This window comes from Phoca vitulina, unplaced genomic scaffold (genome assembly GCF_004348235.1).
Source record: "Phoca vitulina isolate PV1807 unplaced genomic scaffold, GSC_HSeal_1.0 scaffold66, whole genome shotgun sequence".
Classification (NCBI taxonomy): domain Eukaryota; kingdom Metazoa; phylum Chordata; class Mammalia; order Carnivora; family Phocidae; genus Phoca; species Phoca vitulina.
This window is the reverse complement of record NW_022589769.1, coordinates 4,608,151-4,632,074: the sequence shown is the minus strand read 5'-3', so window position 1 is coordinate 4,632,074 and position 23,924 is coordinate 4,608,151. Positions and strand designations below refer to the sequence as shown.

The 23,924-nt window shown below is 51.1% G+C and overlaps 1 protein-coding gene across 1 annotated transcript in view; it reads right to left on the bottom strand.

Annotated features, from left to right (window-relative positions):
* SNX29 (sorting nexin 29) overlaps positions 1–23,924 on the bottom strand; it is a 510,558-nt gene that overhangs the window by 426,485 nt on the left and 60,149 nt on the right. The window contains exons 5-11 of the mRNA XM_032392169.1: positions 21,689–21,869; positions 18,736–18,806; positions 17,109–17,357; positions 14,793–15,168; positions 8,092–8,210; positions 1,856–1,931; positions 779–861 (exon numbers count right to left, since the gene is read on the bottom strand). Coding sequence (XP_032248060.1) covers positions 779–861; positions 1,856–1,931; positions 8,092–8,210; positions 14,793–15,168; positions 17,109–17,357; positions 18,736–18,806; positions 21,689–21,869 — 1,155 coding nt within the window. The remainder of the gene's footprint in view (positions 1–778; positions 862–1,855; positions 1,932–8,091; positions 8,211–14,792; positions 15,169–17,108; positions 17,358–18,735; positions 18,807–21,688; positions 21,870–23,924) is intronic.

Here is a 23,924-nt window from a genome sequence, read left to right as displayed (position 1 = left end):
AAAGAAATGTAAATTTCAGGAAGAGGCTAGAGAAAAAAGTTGTAATTTCTTTCCCTATGCAAGTTCAGACCCTGAATCCTACCTATGGAAATGGAGGAAGTCTCTCCTTTGCTCCCTCCTCCTTGCTACCTGGGATAAGAATGGGATGGCTGGAGCTAAAACAGCCATTTTACCACGAGGCAAGATGGAAAGAGTCTCAGTCTCTGATAAACATGGAGCCACACACCAGCCCCAGCCTGTCTACCTCTAGAAAGAGAGCTACAGTTGGTTTATTCTTTATCATATAAAGCCACATGAACCTAATCTTGTTATATCTCTAATACTTTTTCTCAGTAATAAGGTTAGAAACCATTTGAACCTGATCTTTATGAACCTTCATTATTCTTTGAAAGACACACTCCTCCCTCCTCACAAAAATGATCCCTCCAGAGCTACAAAGGAAATCCAACTAGCACAGTTCCTCTGTAGCTGACAACCTTCCAGGAAGCAAACCCCCAAACCTGGAACAACAGAAGTTTCCCTCTAGCTCAGTGCTGCTCCATCTCTGAAGCATGTCCTTTACAGCGTGCACACACCCAAGCATCACGCATTAACTGCAGCTCAGGAAGCTTAGAAGCGCACACCACACTTCAATTCCATGACCAGGTAAACACACACCTGACTTTACCCCGCATTCCGTGAAGTCCGCAATCACATAGGACCAAGTCCAAAGACACTCCACTGATGTGCAGGCCTGAGGGTCACCAGTATGGGCGGAGGACATTCAGAAAGTACTTACTAATTGTCATCGACTCTGGCACGGAGGCAGAAGGTAACAGGCTGCTCAGAGGGCTTCCCTGGCCAGGAGGACTGGCTTCCACACTGGGAGAAGGCAGACAGAAGAAAGTTACAATCGGCCACTCAAAATACACAACCTCACTATTCAAAAACCAAGCAGGTGCTAAGTGTACTCAGGTGCACCTGCTAGAAGCCCAGGAGGCAGCCCTTCGAAATCACAGGCAACCCTCATCATGTGCGGAATCCCTACTTGCAAATTTGCCTTCTTGCCGAAGTCTATGTGTGTCCCCAAAAATCCATACTATTTGTCTAAAATAAACAGCAAAAAGGACTCTGCGTCCTGGAGGGACCTGGTGACCCTAGTCCTCCCTGACAGTGTACGAACTGTGCAGGAACCTATAGGCACGGTCAGTGTCAGAGAGCAGGGCCCTATCCGTAACATCAAGCACGCTTCGGGGTCATCAGTGACGCCCACCCTGGACCTAAGGCTGAAAATGCAGATGGGGTCTATCCCTACTCACTGAAGTTTGGACCAATTAAAAGCATGAAGAGAGAAAAACAACTGGAAGAGTAACGAGGATCCTGGTGGTACTGGGGAGACTTCAGTGTCTATCTGAGCTCCGCCACCCAACATCCAGTGACTTTCAGCAACTCAGTTTCCCTTTGAGAGACTTTTATTTGAAAAGCAGAAAACCGATATGGCACTTACGACCATATGCCAGACTAAGCACTTCTCAAATATATGAGAGCTAAGTGGTTCGGATATTATATAATATTCAAGTCTTGCATTATTGTGATCAAATGCTAAAATCAAGCATAATGGGAGAGGAGGCACCCAGGTATGGCCCCCAAACCATAAAAGTAAAGGTGGTTTGCAAATGAAGTTTGCCAAACACCGTCTCTCACACCCTTGGCAACTTCACATTCCATGATGTAAGCTAAACCTGAACATAAATGTGAAATAAGGCCTTGACCTTGAATCCCGGCAGGTGCACCCCTATCTTTAAGAGAGAATAAAATGCACAGTTGTGACCAGGACAACTCAATCCCAAAGGCAATTTGGCTCTGGAATACTAACCTGTACCGGGGGCTGGGCTCCGGGAGAACGTGGTCCTCCGGTCCTGTCCCGTTCTCCAGGCTTCCAAGGGGGGCATCTGTGCATAGAGAGCAGTCGCAGAAAGAAAGTCAGCTGTCTGTTTTCATTTCATGTTCTCCATGAGGCAAGGACACAGCGCAGACACGGGCTCATCTGCTCATCTGCTACATCAGTCGGCTTACAAATGTTTCCTCACCTGCACAATAGATTTTAATCTGCTACTTGTTTCGTTTTTTTGGCCATCATCTCAGATTTGGTATCAGTCACTGATAGGAGGCCCCATCCTCCTACTTAACCTTTTTGACCTTGAGCCACCTGGAATTGTGCATGAAGTCCATATTCAGAGCCAGCCTTAGGATCAGGGAATAATAATCAGCTTTCTGACAGACAGAACCCCTCTCGCTGTAGTGGCTTAGGACAGACACAAGGGGGCAGCACAGTCTCATCACCGATAACGTCTGTCTCCATCAAAACCAAGTGCCCTACCGCTTTCTAGAAAGCCGCCTCCCTGCGCGGGCTGTGTGTGGGAAAGGCATTCAAAAGAAGGGAGACCGCAGATAATCTCTAGAGGCACTAAGGATTTTCATAAAGGTACTAGCTGCCGTTCAGGTCTCTTTCCAGAAAAGAGCGCGACCGCCCTTGGGCTGGACGGTGCCACGAAGGCCAGTATCAGCCAGGGTAACACGTGCCCTTTGGAGACACTCCGGGCTTCTCAAGGCCGACTGCAGAACCAGGCCCGGATGGGGGACGCATCTCCGGGCCCTCAGCTCCGCGGCCGCCTCCCTGCCATCCCTCCTGTTTTCGCCTGAGTTTCCTCCTGCTTGAGATTCCCCGGCTCTTAAGGGGCTGTACTCAGGGAATCCTGAAGAGAATTTTCTCTTTTTTTCACTGTTTTTTCAATACTGCTGTCCCCACCAAGCTATTCCACTCGCCGCCCCCCCCCTTTTTTTTTTTTAAGAAGTTCGAAAGGGAAACAGCAAGTGTCCTCCCCCTCGGCCTCCCCTGCCTAGAGTGTTGTGGTTTGTTTCCGGGTGCAGGCCCTGCCTCCAACGTTAATTAGGCGCGAAGCTGCCTAGCCTCTTTGTGACTCGGCTTCCTCAACTATGAATGGGTAACACCAGTGCCTGCCCTGCGACATTTTAGTAATACCGACCGCATGACTGAACTCACGCTTTAACACACATGCTTCAGCGGGAACAGTCACTGCGTGCTAAGTGCAACTTGCTCTACAACCCAGCCCGCCTACCACAGCCCCCACCATCATCACACACACGCACACGCACACACACACCACCCCATCGTCTTTTCTCTGATTCCTTTGTGAAGGTATCTCTTGCATGGCGGCTCAGAGGCCCCCGTCCCCCTCGGCAAACCCAACAAGGTCCTGGCCCCACCTCTGGCTGGGGCCCCATCCTCGTCCACGGGGCTCACCGCCTGCCTGAAAGCTCCACTGGGATACCCTGCAGGGCCCACCACCTGATCACAACTGAGCAAAGCACTCCCTTCTGTCACCCCGTCCACGGGACCCCCACCTCCCTCCGGGTCCCCCAGACCGGCCGGTTCCACTTCATTATCGGCCACTCCTTGTCCACAGTCGTGTCCACTGCCACCCTAGTGGTGAGGCTCCATACCTTCTAGGGGTCTCCCGCAGGGGGTCCCCGCAGTTCTGTCTTACCCTTGTTAATCCAACTCACAGCTGTTGGATTCCTCTCCCTGAAGCGAAAACGGGGACTCCAACATGCACAGCAGAATTCCACAGCTGGAGGAAAGGCCATGGTCACCCACCAGCATTCCAGATCCCAGGCCTACTCGGCCCCAGTGATGTCCCACCATCACACACCCCCGCGAGCCAGGACACCGCAGTGGGCCTGACGCGCTGGGGCCACAGAGTGAGCACTCACTGTGTCACTCACCCTCGAGGTGCCCTCTGAGGCGCACGCTACTATTATCTTAATTTTACCAGATGTGGAGACAGCCCTGAAGGATTTCAGTGATCCGTCCAAGATCGCAAGCTAACGTGTGAGGGTCTGAACCTCATTGTGCCCAGGGGCAGAGCAGAGCCCTTCCCCACTTCATGGTCTCTCTCTCACACAGCTGATCTGAGCTACGTGCCTCTCCCTCTACGGGTCCTTGGACTGCCTGCCCTATTCCTGTGTCTATACTGTGTCCCCACCTGGACAGCATTTTTCCAACTGCCAGGTGTCCACTCCCTTCGGCATGCCCCATCCCCATGCACTTGGTCCACCCACCGCTCACCCACTCAGCAAATGACTCTTGAGCCCTGCCCCCGCACCGTGAACTGGCTCTGGCCAGGGTCAGGGTCACACTGGGCAGACACGGGCCTGCCCTCACAGACCTCAAAGACTAGCAGGGGGACAGGAATTATCAGGTTACAAGCTCAGGTCAGGGCACTGGGGACACAGGAGGTTTCTGGCAGTGTGAACGTGAGGCCGGCCTGCCGGGGGGAAGGGGCAGAGGAGCCCTTTATGAGCCAGCACCACTCGGGCTGCCTCCTGAAGGATGCGCACAGGGGCCAGGAGGAGAGAGACTGGAAGTGGACACAGGCTGGTGTGGCTAGGGGCGTCGAGCTACAGAAAAATGGGAGGAGATCATGCTGCACACTGAGCGTGGGTCTGGGGGGCCACAGTGAGGATTCTGGATTTTATCCTCAGGGCGCTGGGAGGGTTTGGAGCAAGGGAATGATGCAATTTGATTTATGTTCTAAGAAATCACTCCAGTTGCTATAAGGAGAATGGCCAGGGTGGGGGCAGGGGTAGAAGCAGGGAGAGATGTTGATGTCCCTTGTCCCCTCCTTGCCTGCAAAACTCTGGGCGGTGGGGGGGGGGGGGGGGGTGAGTGTTTACCTCTGGATCCTCCCAGAGCCTAGCACAGTCTGGTGCAGAGCACAACCACCCACTGGCTGTGTAAAGAAATCCATGAGCCCTGCGTGGCACACGACCCACATGAGTGGGGTGGAGACCACACACCACGCAGGCTGGGTGGGCACCACAGTATCCTGACATTCCAAACAGTAACGTTGCCCTCTGGGAGCCACGCTCCCAGATCAACCATCTCAGACGGGAGCGGTGCTACAACAGAGCCTCCACAACCTCACCGAGCAACCCCGAAGACCCAACGGTAGGACAGGAGGTGGAAGAACATTACACCTGACGAGGAAATGAAAGTGCGAGGACCCAAGGCTTCAAATGAACAAACAAGCCCTCAGAAACTGACTCTGAATTTGCTCAAACCCAACACTAAAGCCAGGACCCTCAGTGAGAAGAGGAGCAATAACGTTTTCACGTGTGCAGTGAGTAGAAGTGGGTGTTTTGTCACCTCCACTGAATATCGCAGTGCAAAGAAACTTTCGGGGTTCTCTCTCCTTTGCAGCTTCAAAGAGATGTCAGTAAACATGCTTTGCTGTTTGCAGGTAGTAGACATGCTCAGAGGAGTTACTGTAGCTAATCCTCCACCCGGGTCTCGTGTGACCCTGGCCAGTGTCTTCCTTCTCTGAGCCTCTAACCCCAGGAATGCAGCTCCAAAGCCGGGCCCCCTAATCCACCTCATCCAAGAATCAGAAGGACAATACTTCTGTGTTGAGAGTCCCCTTCTCTGCCACTTTCTCCCTCCCCCGATTTAGCTACCAAAAACATTCATCCTTCTACACCAAGTGCCTCCCTCCCTCTTCTGCTAAATGCCCCCCAGGGCAGGGACGCTAGAGGCACCAACACTTTCAAAGATGATGGGGAAGGTCTCCTAAGGGTAGAGCCCTCTGTGTGCAAAGCTGTCATTAAAGACCAAACTGGCTCCCCGGCTAGAATGAGAAGGAATAATTTGTTAACCTTGATCAAGTGGGAGGGTATCGATTGGAAGGGACACCAGTCAGAGATGAGCAAAAGAAAAGCAGTCTAAGAGAGACAGCTGACAGTGTGCGCCCACAGCTGCCCAGGGAAAGGCCTCCCAAGGAAATGGGGATCAGGCCAGGAGGGACTCGAAGCAACCTGGCATTCCAATCAGGTAGCCGACTCCCCCAGTTCTGATTCCAGTATCTTCTGCAGCCCAAGCATAATTCGTCTTCCTATGCAACTCCTACCCACAGCAACTTTGCCCCTGAGGCTGTCACAAGCTTCCAGGACTCCTGGCGGCTTTGTTACTATAGTACATTAAAAAGTTGGCAGACCGGCTCACACACAGCATCTCTGATGAGGATAATCAAGATCAGCTGGAGCTCAGGGTCCCACGAGAGCAACAAGATGAAGCCTCTGGGTCTGGAAAGCTGAGAGGCAGAGGTGGGACCACGGGAAAGCTGCCAGGAGGACGCCCTCCCGTGAGGATGCTGGAGGCCGGCCAGAAGCTACTCTCCCTGAAGACACGGAAGGAAAGCCCACAGAGGGAGGAAGAGCGCTGAGTTCTATAAGACCAGACCTAACAAAACGGCAGAGAGCAGCGCCCCAGGAGCAGCCGGCCCTCGACCCCCAGGGTCTGACGGTTGAGAGGAGCCCAGCTAAGAAAGGAAGGAGCCACTGGAAACAAAACAGAGTGACAAGTGCAGGCACCTGACAGCCCAGCGACCGCTGGTCCCCTCAGTGGGGAGGGAGACAAGGTCGCCAGGTGGAAGTCACGTGGTCCCAGAGGGGGGCCAGGACCGCCTGCTCTCTGCAAGCCCCCCCTTCTCAGGCACCCTGTCCACGTGTGCATGCACTGCCCCTGAACGGGCCATGGCATGGTAACCAAGCCCCCCATTGGCCATCGGGGCCCCGCATGGTCACCTGAGGGAACGCAGCGGCTGATGCCGGCCTGGCTTGCAGACACCAGCCCGGCCCACCAGCCCGGCCCGGGGCTTCAGTGGAGACCCAGGAAGAAGTGCCGGCCAGTATGGGAGGCCGCGCAGCTGAGGCCAAACGGGGAGGGGGCAAGGTGGCGAGAGAGAGCAAAGCCTCTCAAAGGAAAAGAGGAGACGGGGCAGACCCCATAAGGAGGTGTGGGGCGCAGAATTGGGGAGACCCAGGAGCGCCCTCCGTTCCGACCAGCGGCTCCCGGTCCCCGGACACCCCACAGCAGGTGCCCCACCACTGCCGCGGTGCTGAGAGCAGGCTTCACGGGGCCTGAGCCGCTGCCTGGCACCCTGCCCCACAGCACCTTGGGGAGCCTTCACCACAAGTCTGAGAGGAAGGTGGGGTAACAGTGGCCAGCCCTTCCTCACAGGCTGTGGTCGAGAGAGGATGCGTTCGTCCAGATGGGCCACCTTCCAGGCCTGGGCTCACTCCGAGGGCTGCCATTACCACGCATCAGCCGCACCTCCCAGAGAGGAGACCCGCCTGGAGGACTGAGTCATTTCGCCCCGCACACTCAGGAGCCCCGGTCTCCGCCGGGAACACTCCCGCTGGGAGAGGTGACCCGGCCTGCTCAGCTCCTGCGGCTCCTGGGGCGGGGCTACCTGACCCCCACTCGAGACAGCTGCCAGTCGGCCGCCCACCTGCTCCTGAGCTCCAGCTCCTTTGAGCGGGTTTCTGTCCGCCCCCGTGACCAAAAAGACAGTCTGTCATCCGGTTCAGACTGTCAACAGCTTCCTGAGCAGTCCAGAAACCGTTATGGTTTCTTAAACCTGGCCCTGGGAGGGGGAGAAGGTGCCTGTGTAGGGGCTGGGTTGGGGGGGACTGGGGTGACGGCTACCCAGCGCTGCACTGTGCCACTCACCCACCGAGTTCATCCACGTCCCCTCCCCCTCTCCCACCACTCCCCGTGACCTGCTGTAGCTCAAGAAAACAGTAACACGAGAGCACACTCAACCAAATGGAAGGAGTCGGGAACGCTCACCACCCCACAGGCAGATTCTGAGCAAGCTGCTCTCTGAGCTCTCAGCACTTGGCGGCAAAGGGTGCGGGGGCCTTTAGAGCTATGAGTTCTGTAACGTTTCTCCCTAAGAGGCAAAATTAATGGTCACCACTTGTGGTCAGCTTGTACGTGCCCAGGTCCCAAAAAATCACTAGTAAGGAAAACAAACCGGTATCGGGGCTCCTCCGTGACTCGTCAGCTGGTTTGGCCCAACCCTTGCTCGGATGGGAGCACCTCAAACACTCTGGGTCAGCAAGAAGACAAGCCAGACCCTCAGTCCCTTCCAGTCTCCTGCCCTGAGCCCCGTGCCTCTTGGCTCCCTCCCGCCAGCAGAGGGAACCCAGCACGTGAACGGAGGGAGGGAGGAATCAGGAAGCACCCACCTGCAGGGCTGTAGGAGGCCACTCCACTGACCGGAAAGAGGACGTCGGTGTCGCCGTGTAGCACCTGCAGAGGGGCCCAGCTGTGCATCTGGGACAGGCGGGTGTTCCCATCCAGTGGCCTAAGCGAGAGAGGACAGCTGCGTGACAGACCGAAGAGCATCCGAGGGCTCAGACCACCACAGGCATCTGCCGGGCCTCCCTCAAGTTCCCTCTCGGGAGCCAGCCAGACCGTGACGGGGCTGAAGGTAGGAGGCCCAGGCTGGGAACAGGGCCATGCGGTCCAGATCGGACCTCACGCCTTCATTCCTCCCACCAGTGCTCACTGAGCACCTACTACAGGCCAGGCTCCGGGCTCACATATATTCTGTGCTGGCCAAAGAGCCAAACGGTGTTCATGCTGCCCTCAAGGAGCTTACAGTGGGCTGGGGGACCAGGACGTGAATCACACAACCCCACAAGGAGATGTAAGACAGCAACTCAGAGTCGCGGAGCTGGTCAGCAAGGCCACAGCAAGCATCCTTGAAGAAGGGGGGTGAGAGGTGAGAGCGCAGGGTGAGTGGAGTGAAGAGGGGGACGGACAAGGGGGATGCAGCACGTGCCGAGCTCTGAAGCAGGACGAAGCACAGGGTCCCAGGCTCTGAAATGCTGTCAGCCACGTGACCTGGGGCTAGCGTCCCGTCGCCTCGCTGGTTCTCAAACCCTCATTAGTAAAAGAGCAGAATCAGACCAAAATCGTGTCTGGGTCCCTTCCAAGAAAGGGGGTCAGCTGAACCGTTAACCGGGCTCGCATGACCTGTTACGGCGACACCTCATCCACAAAGTACAAAAGCAACCTGGACCATCTTTGTCGCACCCGCTGGTTCAGTTCAGTGTGTTTGGGAAGGTTTTGCCCACTGCAGCATTTGCGCTGGACAGTGGAAACATTAATAAATACCAGGCTGAAGTTGCAGGGGACGTTAAAGTTTATAAAAATCACTCTGTAACTCAGGTGTAAAGAAGTCCAAAGCAGATCATAGCCCTACCTACTTAACAGAGGAAGGATGGGAGGGGGGAGGAGGAGGAAAGGAAGGGGGGGAAAAAGGGAGACAAGAGGTCCAGGAGGATGTGACTTGTCCAAGTTCAGCATCCTGGACGGAACCGAGGCTTCAGGGTCTGAGGCCACGTCTTCAAATCCAATTACAATGGGCTTTCTGAATGCTGCCCACCGTGTGGCATGATGCATGTAGTTTTTCTTTAGGTTTAGATCAGGGATCAACACAATTTTTTTGTAAAGGACCAGACAGGAAATAGTGTAGGCTTTGTGGCCATAAGTACTCTTCTTTGTAGTTGTTAACAGCCCTTTCAAAAAAGTAACGACCATTCTTAGCTTGGGGGCGAATCTGGCCCATAGGCTACTTTGTCAGGCCTTTCAAGAGGCCACTTAGAGATTTTCCTTTCAGCCCTCTCTAGCTTTTGGTCAGATGTTTGGCTCTGAGCTACAAACGGGAAATAATCCTAACAGCATTTTGCAGAATCCATCATTTAATCCTGCAGGTCACACCCACAGTGGGCCCCTCAGGAGCCTGGGGCAGCACAACCACACTGGGGCCAGGTTCTGGGGTGAACTCGGCTGTGTCTCTACAGTGAGCAAGCCGCCCTCCTGGGGCTCAGATCCAGCAGCTGGTGACCAGGGAGACTCCCGGACACCCCGAGGCACTCAGGGCCGCCCCTCAGGAGAAGGCAGCAAAACCACCCGTCCTTTCCTGGGCCACTGCACCGGCTCCAGGCGGGTGGGATTTTCCACTGTTTATTCTAAGGGGAAATTCTGCGACTTCCCAGAAACGCAGAGTGCAGGTGAAGCCAGACCCCATCAGCTGAGGTTTTAGAACCCAAGCAAAAGTGCCCAAGGGCCACCACCCCCAAAACGATTTACACCGAAGTGATTCCTAAGACAGAGACCAATCCTGAGCAGGGTTCCACAGTTGGCTTAATAATAAAAGGTTTTGCTTTTCATTAGAAAAAAGAGACGCTTATTTTAAAACCTAGAAAATGCCAAAAAGAGGAGGGGGGCGGGGAATACACCAAAAGCCACACCAAAAACAAAACTGACTTAGACACTCTTTCCTTAGTGCTTCTTTCTTCCTACACATACTTTTCTTTAGGAGGTCGTAATGAAACTCAGTGCAGGATTTATAGTTTACTTTTTTCATTCAATATTCATTCCTAAGTTCATCCTAACTACTGAGATACTCTTAAATGTCAGTGAAGATGTTCAAGATCCTACCGGGTCATGGATGGAACTGCTGAATCTCTATAGCGTACACCCGAAACTGGTAAAACACTGTTACCTGTACTGGCATTAAAATTAAAAACTTAATTTAAAAAAAAAAAAAAGATGTTTGAGACCTGAAATGTTAGGATGTTAAAGTGTAAGCTACAGAGCAGTCGGCTATTAACAGAGGTCAGCTCCAGAGTTCTGCTTCTGGAAAGGCGGACTTTGGTATCTAGCCGCAGCCACGGTCCGGAGACTCTGTCCTCAGGGCACATTCCCAGCAGTGGAACTGCTGAATCAAGCAGGATAAACATTTCTAAGGCTCCTGCCGTCGTCGTCGTGTCAAACTGTCTTCCCCAAGGGCTGTCACCACTCCCGGCCATCTGTGAGATCTGTGAGGACACCCCTGTGCACCAGCCTGGCCCCGTCATCCACCCCACAGTTGGCGCCGCCTGTGTGCCCGGAAGATACCACACAACTGAGGACACGCTGAGAGCAAGCCCCCCCCAGGGTGCTAACCCAGGGCTTGCCTTTTATCCAGTTCTAAGTTGTGGCAAAATACGGTGTCTGATGGCATTCTCCATTTGTTTAACTGCTAGTGAGGTGTAATGTTTGTCCCTATGGTGTTTTTTTTTTTTAATTTTTTTATTGTTATGTTAATCCCCATACATTACATCATTAGTTTTAGATATAGTGTTCCATGATTCATTGTTTGTGCGTAACACCCAGTGCTCCATGCAGAACGTGCCCTCCTCAATACCCATCACCAGGCTAACCCATCCTCCCACCCCCCTCCCCTCTAGAACCCTCAGTTTGTTTTTCAGAGTCCATCGTCTCTCATGGTTCTTCTTGTCCCTATGTTTGTAATTCTTTTTGAATCATGTTCCCTTCTGGTGTCCCTTCCCTACTGGTGTCAGAGGTCACACAGGAAGCGACAGAAAAACCCCTTTCTATAATAAAGACATCATCCTCTTTTAAGAAAAACAAAAACAAAATGCAAAGCAAACACTGGTAAATATTGAGGCGGGAGGGACAAGATTTTTCCTTGGTCATCAGAGGTGGTTTAATTGCCAGCAAACAGAAACATAAACCCAACTTTTGGCCAACAGAGCATTTCAGAGACGACTGGAGCCCTGCCATGGCCAGAGGCTGTCGCATCCACAGTGTGCTTCTCCTGGACAGGCCACCTGTCCCTCACAAACCTGGCGGTGCTGTTCAACTGCTCAGGTTCTGGCCCTCCAGGCTCCTAGACCTTTCGTGCGAATGTTAGCTTAGAATGAAAATGAAAGGATTACTCAGTAGGCCATGTCATCATTCCTCTGCTCCTCCCCAAGATGCTCTGCAGAACGTTCGATCGAGATCCCCCCTTACGCCAGGGAGAGGCTGCCCATAATCCGCAGGAGGCCCAATGGCCTCGAAGGGCCCGGGCCCCTGAAGAGGTCACCCTGCACTGTTTTGTGTGTTACACATCACAATGCCCGTGGCGGCTACCCTGGCTCACAAGCTGGCCTCCTCCCCAGGCCTCCCTCAATGGCACAGTCCGGTAGGAAGAAAATGACTGTGTCTGAGGCCAAAAACACAGAGTGAATCAACTCAGAGACGCACTCACCCACAGACGCACAGAAACTCGGCTACAGGCCACGGTGGCAAGATAACCTGATCCAACGTTATTCACTTTTGGATGCGATGAACACTTCAGTCACTGGACTTTGAGTAGATGAGATCACTCTCCCCGGTTCGGCTGGGCCTTATCCAATCAGCTGAAGGTCTTAACAGGAAAAGACAGAGGCCCCCCAAAGAACAAGAAATTCCACCAGCAGCCAGCCTTTGGACTCAAGCTGAAACTCCTCCCTGGGTCTCCAGGCTGCTGGTCTACCTTACAGATTCCAACCTGTCAAGCTTCCACAATCACGTGAGCCAGTTCCTTAAAATAAATCTGGACAGACAGTAGTTCTGCCCTTTATCTACAGAGGATACGTTCCAAGGCCCCCAGTGGATTCCGAAAATCCCAAAACTGTACCCTATATTTATGCTGTGTTTTTCCTATCCATACACACCTATAATAACATTTAATTTATAAATTAGGCACCTTAGAGATTAACAACAATAATAAAATAGGAGGGGTGGTGCAGTCGGTTAAACGCCCTACTCTTGGTTTCGACTGGAGTCACGCTCTCAGGGTTGTGGGATCGAGCCCCGTATCAGGTTCCCCTCTCAGTGTGGAGTCTGCTTAAGACTCTCTCTGCCCCTCCCACTTGTAGTCTCCTTCTCTCTCTCAAACAAAATAAATAAAATAAACCTTTAAAAAATAAATAAAATAGAACAATTACAATAATCTGCAATAAAAGGTGACATGAATGTATATCATAAAATATCATAGTGTACTGTAGTCACCCTTCTTGTGATGACAAACTGCCTATTTGATGATGAGACAGGGAGACTGAAGGACTCCATAAAAATCTGCTTTTTGGGGGTGCCTGGGTGGCTCCAAGAAATAACACCTGGGTCCTCATCTTTGCTCTCACTGGTTGCTGGATGCCTGAGAGGTGACATACACCAGACCACTGTCCTCAATAAAAACCCCCAGACCCTTTCTGGGTCTCCCAGACACTCTGTACCTGCACTCTCTCTATGCCTCCAATAAACTCTGCTTTTACCTCCTGCTGGCTCGCATTGGATTTCTAACCTGCATGCAGCCAGGGACCCCCTCGGCTGGTCCTGTGGGACCCCCTCTGGGTCCTCGGTCCCAGCCTGCCAGCATCAATGAGATGAAGTGGGGTGAATGACGTAGGCCAGGCTACTACCGACCTTGTGATGATCCACGAGGAGGAGGAGCATCTGCTTCAGGACCATGGTTGGCTATGGGTAACTGAAACCACGGAACGGTAACCATGGCAAGTGGACCGTGGATGAGGGGGATCCCCCCTGCTGGTTCTGCTTCTCTGGAGATCCTGACTCACACAGCAGGTTGCAACACGCGGGTCCCAGGTAGAAAACGCTCACCCCGTGAGCCAGAGCAACGCTTCAGGGAAACAATACTTCAGGGAAGCGACCCTGACCAAGACGTCAGGAGTAGAAAAAAGCCTTGTGCGTGAAAATATTCATTTCAGAATGGCTGATAACAAATAAGCAAAAATGAGAACAGCAAAAGCCAACGAGCTCAATACTGACCACGGGGGGCAACATCAACAAATCGTGACGTGTTGATCTGTCAACCAACCAACAGTCCTAATTATGCAGAAACATGGGGACTATCTGACAGCAAAAGCCTGGGAGCACAGCACAACCTACCCTTAATCCCTGCTTCACTCAGTGCTCGGACAAATCTCCGCTCTCCGAGGAATCCCGTTCTTCCAAATCCTTGAAGACAGGGCGATGCCCACTAAAACCTCCCAGGGCATCTCCTACTATTGCGATGGGTACACGCGGAACCCGCCGGCCCGGCCTGCCACAGAAGATCAACAAGGTCATGCTGCTAATACAAGTACCCGTGTGAATGAGGACGACAGCAGAAATCAGAAACAGGCATTGTCTCATGAGAAACAAGACTCCTATCAGAACACATGGGACATGAGAAGCTTAGGGCCAGAGACACCGAGCCCCGCATCCCGCCTCGGGGTCTTGGGCTGGTTTGAAGCCGGCCTGAAGCCGGCCGCGACGGATAGCACCGGGCACTGCAAGGCCCAAGCAAAGACGCAGCCAGTTCATCTGGCATTCCGATAAGACCAAGCACAGGAATTCTTACAGAGCAGCAAGGGCAGCGGCTGACCTGGGCTCTTTCTTGCTGCCAAAGGCCGACGCACAGTATCCCATTAATTCAACAATGACTCCGAAAAGCAGGTGCTGTTTTTCTCCCAGGTCTCCGATGAGGTTCTGGGGGGTAAACTTGTCCAACCTAAGCCATGTAGCTAGTAAGCAAGAACCCAGGCTGTCTTGATTCCAAGATCCACACTCTTAACTATGCTTTACCGCTTTCGGCCTTCTTGTGCATCAAGGCCCTTCCATAAACACACATCTATTGCACCACCACCGTTAAAGCGGCAAGACAGGCGAATTCCTGCTGTTCACACCCCAGTAGATAAACACAGAAACTGCCAGTGGGCGACTCTTTGCTAGAATAACCCTGCCTCTCTCCGGAGCTTCCTGTGCTAGAAGCAAGGCAGAGACACAAGGAATATCCAACAAAAACAAAAACACATACATAAAGCAGGAATTTCAAGGCACACATCTTGACACCAACCTTATAATAAGTACCTTCAAATATACTCCCTTCCCTTCTGTTCATTCTCAGAAGGACAGTAAGCTCATGCTCTTTCCTCTTCGATCAAGATCAGAAAAGCGAATGATGCCCTACACACATATAAACCGTGCGCTCGGATTTCACCCAATGCTGCAGAAAGAGGAAGCCGTTAATGCACCACCCTTCATTAAGAGCTCAAGTGACACTTACTTCTCAGGTGACCCCGAGTGGCCCAGGCATTTCCTTCCCGACACGTTCCCGTACACATCATCCTCGTTGTCATCCACGTCTTCATCGTCGATGCTTTTCACATCGAGCTTCTGGTACCCAAACTCCCCATTCAAGGACAGAGAATCAATTTTCCATGAGCTGCTGCTCTGACTTCCGTTGGAATTTGGCCCAAAGGGGCTTTCAAAGGCCGACATGATATTGATGGAGGAGCGGTCGGAGTTCTCCTCTGAGCTCTCCCCTGCCCCGGGGATCTTTTTAAAAACATCGCCAGAGTTCTGCTCCTCTTCCTCGTCATCAAAAGAGATAATGTTGGTCACCTTCTTTTTCTTCTTCCGCTCCTTTTTACATCTGGCATCTGGCAAAAGAAGATATGGTGTTAGAAGAAGCGGCAGGCAAGACAAAGCCATGATTGAGCCATTTTACCTCTAGACTGTGGAAAATCCTCTACTATTCTTCGGAAAAATAAACAAGATAAATTCAGATTTTTTTTTTTTAATCCTTGGGGTAAAAAAAAAAATCTGTCTATAGGACACTGAGCAAAATGAATGTGGGGCTCTACTTCTGATTTAAACCAACATGCCACAGAGCATACCTAACAATCGTCCCTTGTAAGCACTTTGATTCAGGGGAAGCTCCCATTCCGGAAATGACTTTCACTTTGGAAAATACTCTCCTGGCTAATTGATGAAACCAAGGACACAAGTTTGGGGTGGTGGTCAATGGCTCAGCAGCCACAATTCATCCCTGTCTGCAATGGGACTTCACTGCTGCTCCCATTGAGGGTAGCATCTCCTTCTCCACCCCCTGGGGCGTGGGCTGGCTCAGAGCACGGATTTCACCAACAGCATGCAGCACAGATAACGAGTTCCAGAGCCCAGGCACCAGGAGGTGTTGTACGCCCCTGGAACGCTGCCCTGAAACTCCCAGGGAAGGAAGCCAGTCTAGCTCATTAGAGCATGAGACGCCATGTGTGGACAAACAGATACGCCAGCCAACAGTGAGCACTATTTCCAGGCACATAAGTGGGACCATCTTAGATCTTCCAGCTCAGCCACCAGTTCAGGGCAGCCCCACGAGGGGGCCCGGGTGAAATCAGCAGAGCCATCTTGCCAACCCAGAGGCTGGTAAAAAATAATAATAATAAATCGTGGCTGTTTCAAGCCACTACAATTTGGAGCTGTTTGTTACACAGTAAATACTAACTGAAACAGAAATCAAGGCTGCCTTGGTGACCAGTACGTTCACCCATCTTAATCGTCAAACTTGGGTGTGAGACACTTTGAGCTGATTCCAGACATTCCATTCCACCCAAGCCAAGCTGTGACAGGGTGATGCTTCACCAGTATATCAAACTCTGAGACAGTGTCAAAAGCAGTGAAAGGGACACTCCTTGGATATACAAATTCCAGCATCTCTGTTACACAAAACCCTCAACAGCCCTCTTTCCTGTGTCCTTTGCCTGGGGTCTCTACTGGAGAAGGAGAGGACAAGACAGATAAAGCCAGCATATATCAAAGACCCCACAAGATTCTGAGTTTTCACTATCACTAATAATACCGAAGAGATGACCATGGTTACTGTCTTGTTAAAGGGATTTGAGAATACTAGCACTACATACTTAATCCCAAAATTTCCACTTCTGCTGTAGCAACATTCTGGATGTTCCAGAAGGCTCAAGGCATATTACAAAGTTCTCACAAAATGGATCTCAATTAAATCAACTTTTTTTGGCCTCCCCAGCCTAGGGAGTCAAAGCTGACAACTCCTCCCTTGCCCTTGGCCTCCACTTAAATGTCACTCCCCCCAAGAGTGCACCTTCTTCATAGCACCCCATGCTTGGCTTGCATCTCATTTATCAGAAGGATAATTACTTACTTGTATAATTTGTCATTAAACATCTATTCTTACCCAACCCAAAAGAGACTACAGGCTAAATGCTAGAGATCTTCCTAGTTCACTGCCTAGCACAACAGAATGCAGTAAATGAACACATGAATGAATGGATGAAGGAATAAATGAATGAAGATGAAGCTCATCTGGCTTCGTGTCACAGTCATCGTGCTGTCAGTGAGCTGAGTGCGCTCCCACCCTATCGTCTTCACATCTCAGCAAGGCTCTCAGTCCCTCTCAGAGCAAGTAAGGGGAAGAAAAATAAACACAAATGCAAACTGAAAGCGCAAGTGCATGAGATTTCCCTTGGCACTTTCGGACCACGAGGTGTGTCCCTCTCAGCCACGGTCAGCCGTCCTTTGACCCGACCCCTCTGTTCAAACTCCCATGCCCATTCTCGCTCACCAGCACTGACATGCTTGGACACGACGGGCAGGGGGTCGGTGTCCTGCTCAGGTTTGATGAGGATAGAGACAGCGGACGATGCCGTGATCTCCCTGAAAAGGCTGCTCACTCCCTGCGTGGATTCCTTCAGCAGGGACGTCACATTCTGCGTGGACTCCTTTAAGAGGTCTGAGACGGTAGGAGCAAACTTACTCTGCCCATTCAAATCCTTGTTGTCGATGTTGATTGCAAAGAGGATGGAGTTCAGACCTGCCCAGAAAAGGGAAAAGTCTGGAGTGTCTGCCATGGGGAAGTCACACCTCCAACACGATAAGTGTGGGGCAAACGATAGAGTACACAAGAGGGAACGCCCTGATTTGAAGCACTGATTTAAAAACCTCCCACAAGGGGTGCCTGGGTGGCTCAGTCAGTTAAGCGTCTGCCTTCGGCTCGGGTCATGATGCCAGGGTCCTGGGATTGAGCCCCACATCGGGCTCCCCACTCTGCGGGGGGCCTGCTTCTCCCTCTTCCACTCCCCCTGCTTGTGTTCCTGCTCTCGCTGTGTTTCTCTCTGTCAAATAAATAAATAAATCTTTAAAAATAAATAAATAAAATAAAATAAAAACCTCCCACAAAATGGGGTCAGGAGACACCAGTTATCATAGCAGATGAGTCTTTCCCAATTTTCTCCCTCTCGGTCAAAGACAAATAAGAGGTCAACCCCCAGAGATTAAGATGTAAGTTCTGAGGTTAGACTGCCTGGGTTGGATCCCAGCACTGCCGCTTTCTAGGAGACCTGGGTCAAGCCACGTACAACCTGAGCTTCCATTTCCTTATCTGTAAAATGGGGACGAGAGTATCTCTTTCACAGGGTATTAAAGACAATCACCCACCAAAACCACTCAGTTCAGTAAGCAATCAAACATGTGCATCAATATTGTAACTATTATTATTTCAGGCAAAAGCTTGCCCTGGTCTACAGAGGACATCACAGTCAAAGCCTGACTCTTCCCCATCAATGGACAAGACAAATGTTAACTCTCAATATGTGGGACTTAGTGTAAACCTTCAGGGAAAAAAAAGGCAAGGTAGGATTTGAAAGAAAGAATCAAGTTACCCACTTCTGTTGGGCTCACCCTTTGAGTGAGAGTCAAATGATAAACAACCTAACAATTCACCAACTAACATCATCCAGGGGCTTCCACACTGACAAATCGTGGACATGACTCTTCACCACACTTGATTCTCTCACAGCCCTATGAAAGCAATTCCCATGCTATCAGGATCCCTACCATGCAGAGGAGGGAAATAAGGGTGACAGAGTTCACAGGACCTGCCCCAGGTCACCAGCCAGGAAAGGGTAGAGCCAGGCTTCAAAGCCAGGTCTCCTGCTTCCAATTCCCCAGGTCTTGCAAAGCCACAGCCAAAACTCCCAACCCTATGCTTTCCCTGCCAGGGTATCCAATTCAAGATGAATGGACTCGGTGACCAATGCTACTAAAGGAAGGACAGTGACAAGTGACTCATTAAGTCGGGGAGGGACAGGGAAAATCACAGCCTCTCCTGGAGTTATAAATTCCCTCCCAGGCAGCCGACTCTGCTCACCAAGCTTTAAGTACCCATCACTCCTGGCCTGGGCCAGGCTTACCAGCTGCCATGGTAGGAAGCATGCTAGACCTTTCTTCATCCATCACAAAAGACCAGTCTTCATAAAAAATGCTGCAAATTGAAAGAGAAAGGGAAGAAGTTCTGAACAGTGATTTTCTGCATCCATTGGCCAGACAGTTCTCTTACATGGCTCCCTGGAAAATCTGTGCCTGGTCATCCCAGAGTGGCTATCCAAGGTCTCTGCCCAGCCGAAGCTTCTGGTTAATAAACAAAGGACTGAATGTATATATCCTACGACTTCCTCATCGGTCCCCTGAGCTTGAGTGTACTGAAATAGGCATGACATGTAAATGCAGTTATTTATGAAGCAGCAAAGGAGAAGGGGACAAAGAGAGGAGTGGCATCCAGTCAAGCTAGGTCTCTAAGACACAGGCAGGAAATCTGAGCTGGCCCCCTGCGTGCCATGACTGGGCTACCACAAGAGACAGTTATAGAAGGAAATGATAGAGTTCCATGGCTCCATCAACCAGAGCCTTTGTACATAATACTTGCTTGGGCTGCAGACCCCAAAGCCCAAGTTACCCCTGGAAAGGGCTGGGAAGCTAAAAGGGGCCCACGACTCTCAGTGGCAGTAGAAGGAAAGGGGTCAGCAAGGTCTACAGGGTTAGTCCAAGCTTGTCCGGCAATGATGGTACGGCCAGGGCCCTGAAGCTGGTGCCCCAGTCTAGCCCCCCAGCTCTGTATCCGAGGCTTGCTAAGCAGTAGCAAGTACTCCCCTACCAGGCTGGAGAACTCTCAATTAATGGAGTCAAAGCTCACAGCGCTAAAGCACACTCAGTGGTAAGGGACCTGCAGCAGGAGATGGGACACCCTGGCTGCGGGAGTGACTGAGTGCAAACGACGGAACAAAGGAACGCCTGCCGTCCGATAAGCTTACCCAGCGGAGTGTCAGCCTAAGCGCAAACTACATGCTCGAGCTGGCTCTGCCACTGTACCTCCAATTCCCCAGACTGCGACGCTTTAAAAGTCGGAGCCAGTTTCCACGCACGTGAATGAATCTGGTTTGCCCACATCTAGTTAGTAAGTGGCTAGTGATTCGGGTAAGTTCAACTGTGAACCGTTAACAGCTGGATTCATTTCGACCTTGATACTGAGTTGTACAACTCTGAACTACTTGCAAATGATCTGCTGGAAAGAGCTTCATGAAAATTCATTGTAGGGGCGCCTGGGTGGCTCAGTCGGTGAAGCGTCTGCCTTCGGCTCAGGTCATGATCCCAGGGTCCTGGGATCGAGCCCCACATCGGGCTCCCTGCTCAGCGGGGAGTCTGCTTCTCCCTCTCCCTCTGCTCTTCCCCTGCTTGTGCTCTCTCTCTCCCCCTCCCTCCCTCTCTCTCTCTCTGTCAAATAAATAAATAAAATCTTTAAAAAAGAAGAAGAAGAAGAAAACTCACTGTAAGAAACAGGAGTATGTTCTCCTCAACTAAAACTATCTAATGCTCGGGGGGTGCACCCAGACGTCCACAGCCTCGGGGCTCGGACCTAAGTGGCACACGGGTGCAGTGAGCACAGTAGTCCTGGCCCCCACACCTTCCATTTCAGTCCCACAGTCTGAGCACACAGCCGGACTCGGCCCCACAGGCACCATCAACGGGAGAACTTCAAGAGTATTTGTCAGAGCCTTCGTGCACAATCCAGAACCCCTAACAAATTGCTGGTAGACAGGTGACCACGAGCAGCATGAAAAAACAGAAGAGGAGACAAGCCAGGGAACGCATGGCAGCATATAAAATCATGGGAACGCATCATGGCACGAATGAAATGCCAGCTTACTGAATTAAATGAGATTAATTCACTGAAATTAAACCCTCACTGTTTAGGAGCTGGGCACTGCTAATGTGGAAGCTACTCAAGGAACCTGCACAGGATTGATCACGGTGCCTGTGCACCATGAGGTGACACAAAGCAACACGTCTAGTCCACCGTTCTCAGACGTAAGTAATAGCCACCAACACAGAGTCATTGTTAACATCATGAGTATAGGACAATGACAGCACTGTCACATGTTTCTGAAAGGAATGTGGCTGACAGTACTACGGCTGACGCGTATGCAGTGCCCTCCTCCCACGGCTATGCGACAGCCACACGCCCCCACCTTGCTGAGCTAGGCTGTGGCCACGTGACTCGCTGGCCAACGAAATGCGGGTGGAAGTGAAGTATCTCTCTGGGCAGAAGCTTCAAAAGCCAGTGCTCAGTTCAACCACATCCCCTTTTCCTACCTTGGCAATCATGGGAGCCTCTGTCAGCCTGGGACCCTGAGACAGGGAACCCCGACTCATCCATGATAGACATGTGTCCGGGAGAAGAAGTAAACGTGGCTGTCTTGAGCCATGGAGGGTTTTATGCTGTTTGTTATAGCAGCATAAACTGACCTATACTAACTGATAGAGTGAGCTGTATGTTTACGATCAAGAAAAAAAAAGGAAACATCATAAAATAGGTTTTTTTCTTTTTAAATAACAATTGACTTCCCTTCCCAGCACAAAGCTTCTCTATTCCTTTTAGTCAGTTTGGGATTGATTAACCTCAAAAAAACAGAAGGAATTGTAAGGAACCCAAGACAAACACGAAACTGAGCACTAAACACCCAATTTCTACTGAGAAAGAAATTCTAGACCTGAAAGGAGCCCAAATTAAAATTTCACCAAGTGAAGAGCAGGCTGTACCCTGGGACAAAAGCTCTCTCCACATCCCACACCTAAATAAGCATTTACGGAGTACTTGCTGTATGCAGGTGCCATACTGAGCCCTTTACAAGCATTCATTCTCTCACTTATTCTCTAACCATCCGTGCCCCAAGCACGCTGAATACATGGGGACTATAAAAGGGGAACCCGCGTGCCCTCGACAAGGAGACTGGGACACAAACCCAGGCAGTCAGATGCTGCGATTCTAGCAGCCGGCTACGCCTCCCCCCGGAAGGCCATCCCCGGTACCTGAGCCTGCTGCGGTCGGCCAGGAGCATGTGCAGGTAGCGCTCCAGGGAGTGCTCGTTGAGGGCACAGCGCAGCCAGGCCCGGCCGCGGCCCACGTCCGAGGCGATGTGGCGCAGGGAGTAGAAGCGTGGCAGCTCGTGCTTGCTGAGGACCTCCTTCACGTAGAACCAGAACACGGGCTCTGCAGAGAGAGGGACGGGCACGATGGCACTCAGCCTGGGACATGCATCGTTTTAGAGTGACAGTCCCTAGGCATTTTTCAGGATCATAAGAGTTACTTCCTCAGCACAGAAAAGGAAGACACTGAAGAGTATAACTTCGCATCTGGGTTTCTTTACTTGTCTAGATCATGAACATTTTGCTGTAATGTTTAAAGATCTTTGAAAACGTGGGGGCGCCTGGGTGGCTCAGTCAGTTCAGCGTCTGCCTTCAGCTCTGGTCATGATCCCAGAGTCCTGGGATCGAGTCTCGAGTCAGGACCCCTGCTCAGCGGGGAGTCTGCTTCTCCCTCTGCCCTCCCCCACCCCACCCCCTTCCCCCACTCATGCTCTCTCTCTCTCTTGCTCTATCTCAAATAAATAAAATCTTTTTCAAATTTTTTAAAAAAATAAAGATCTTTGAAAACATGATTTTTTTATGGCTTCCCAATGAAACATATTTTAACCATTTCTCTACCTCTGGGAACATGATATATTGCCAATCTTCCCTACATACTGCTTTGAACCTCCTTGTCCATAACTGTCCTCATTTCTAGCTCCTTAGAAAGGATTTCCATATGTCTGAGAATAGAAACAGATTTAAGGCTTTAAGGGAAAGCTTAAAAAGTTTTTTTTATCCACAAGGTAGTTATTGGATCTCCTCACATCCCACCTTTTTCATCCACACGCACAGAGATTGTTTTCATAATTTTCATTCTAGTATAAACCTCATTTTGTGACCCACTGTCTTCACGTATGCTCATCAAACCTGTTCCATGCTGCCAATAACCAGCAACACCAGCAAGCGCTGCTGTGTGCAAAGCACTAGCAAAGTACCCGCCACTGCACTCAAGACTTGACATCTGACCTCAGTCCTCATAAGCACCAAGGTTATCTCCATATCAAAGACGAGGGCAGAGGCCTGGCCAAGGCAGTAACTTGGCCCAGTGGTACGCAGTTAGTAAGCTATAGGACAGAATGGGACCTCGGAGCTGCCTGACTGCAAAGCACTAACTCAGGCAGCCTTGTGTGGTGACAGACGGCTCTACCCTCTTCAAGAGGATCATGTTCACAACTGCTTAATATCCCAAGGGAGACACTGCTGAGTCTTTGCTGCCAGATGGGGATTCTAAGCCAGGAGCTCAAAAGGCTCACAGAGCCCTCTGAGAGACAGGATCTTTCAAGCTCCCTTCTAAAGAATGTAAACACACACATCTCCATAAACTGGACACCGGGTTAGCAAATTCACTCGAATAATTCAGTTCAGCTCAGTTAGCATGGACTGCATTCTTAATGGAAGCCACGGACTGGGCAAAACTGTGGGCTACCAGGTAGACAACAAGGGTTCATCCCTAACGAAGCTTCCAGTCTAGCAGGCTGGACGACGGTGAAGAGATCAATCAAGAGAATGACCCTGGCGGCTCACTCGGTCATGCTACACTTCCGATTCCTCTCCCATCAAAAGCCCCAAAGTACAGAAGCACCCAGAGATCCTGGGGTGACTGAAGAAAAGGGAAGGAGAGCCTGAGCACGATGGCCAGGCCATGATGACCAACCGCCATCTGCCTAATGACAACCTTCTCAAACGAGAGCAACTGTGTTGTTTCCTCTTCTCCTTTTCCTGTTAACAGCAACTAAATGCATACATACGCGTATCTGTGGATCAAGCCGACCTCTGGGATCAGTTTAAATAAACAGCTCAGGAATGACTGGAAAAACCAACACAGCAGCTCACTCAGGACTCCCTTCTGTCTCAATCCCTAAATGCCACACAAATCCCCTTCCCAAACCCAGGAGATCAGCCCAGACCACACAAATGTGTAACGGCCTTTCTTCCACTCAGTGCTTTTCTCAGAAACCAGGACAAGGGGAATGGTGAGAGCAATATCCGGGGCCGGCAGGCCAATAACTTGTTTCAAAACATGCCAAACAACCATCTGTATCTCTGGCATGACTCAAATCAGGTGACTCTCACCTGCATCTGGTCTTTCTGGAGAACTGCTGTGACCTCCCTCTGACCTTGAACGCACATGAAACAC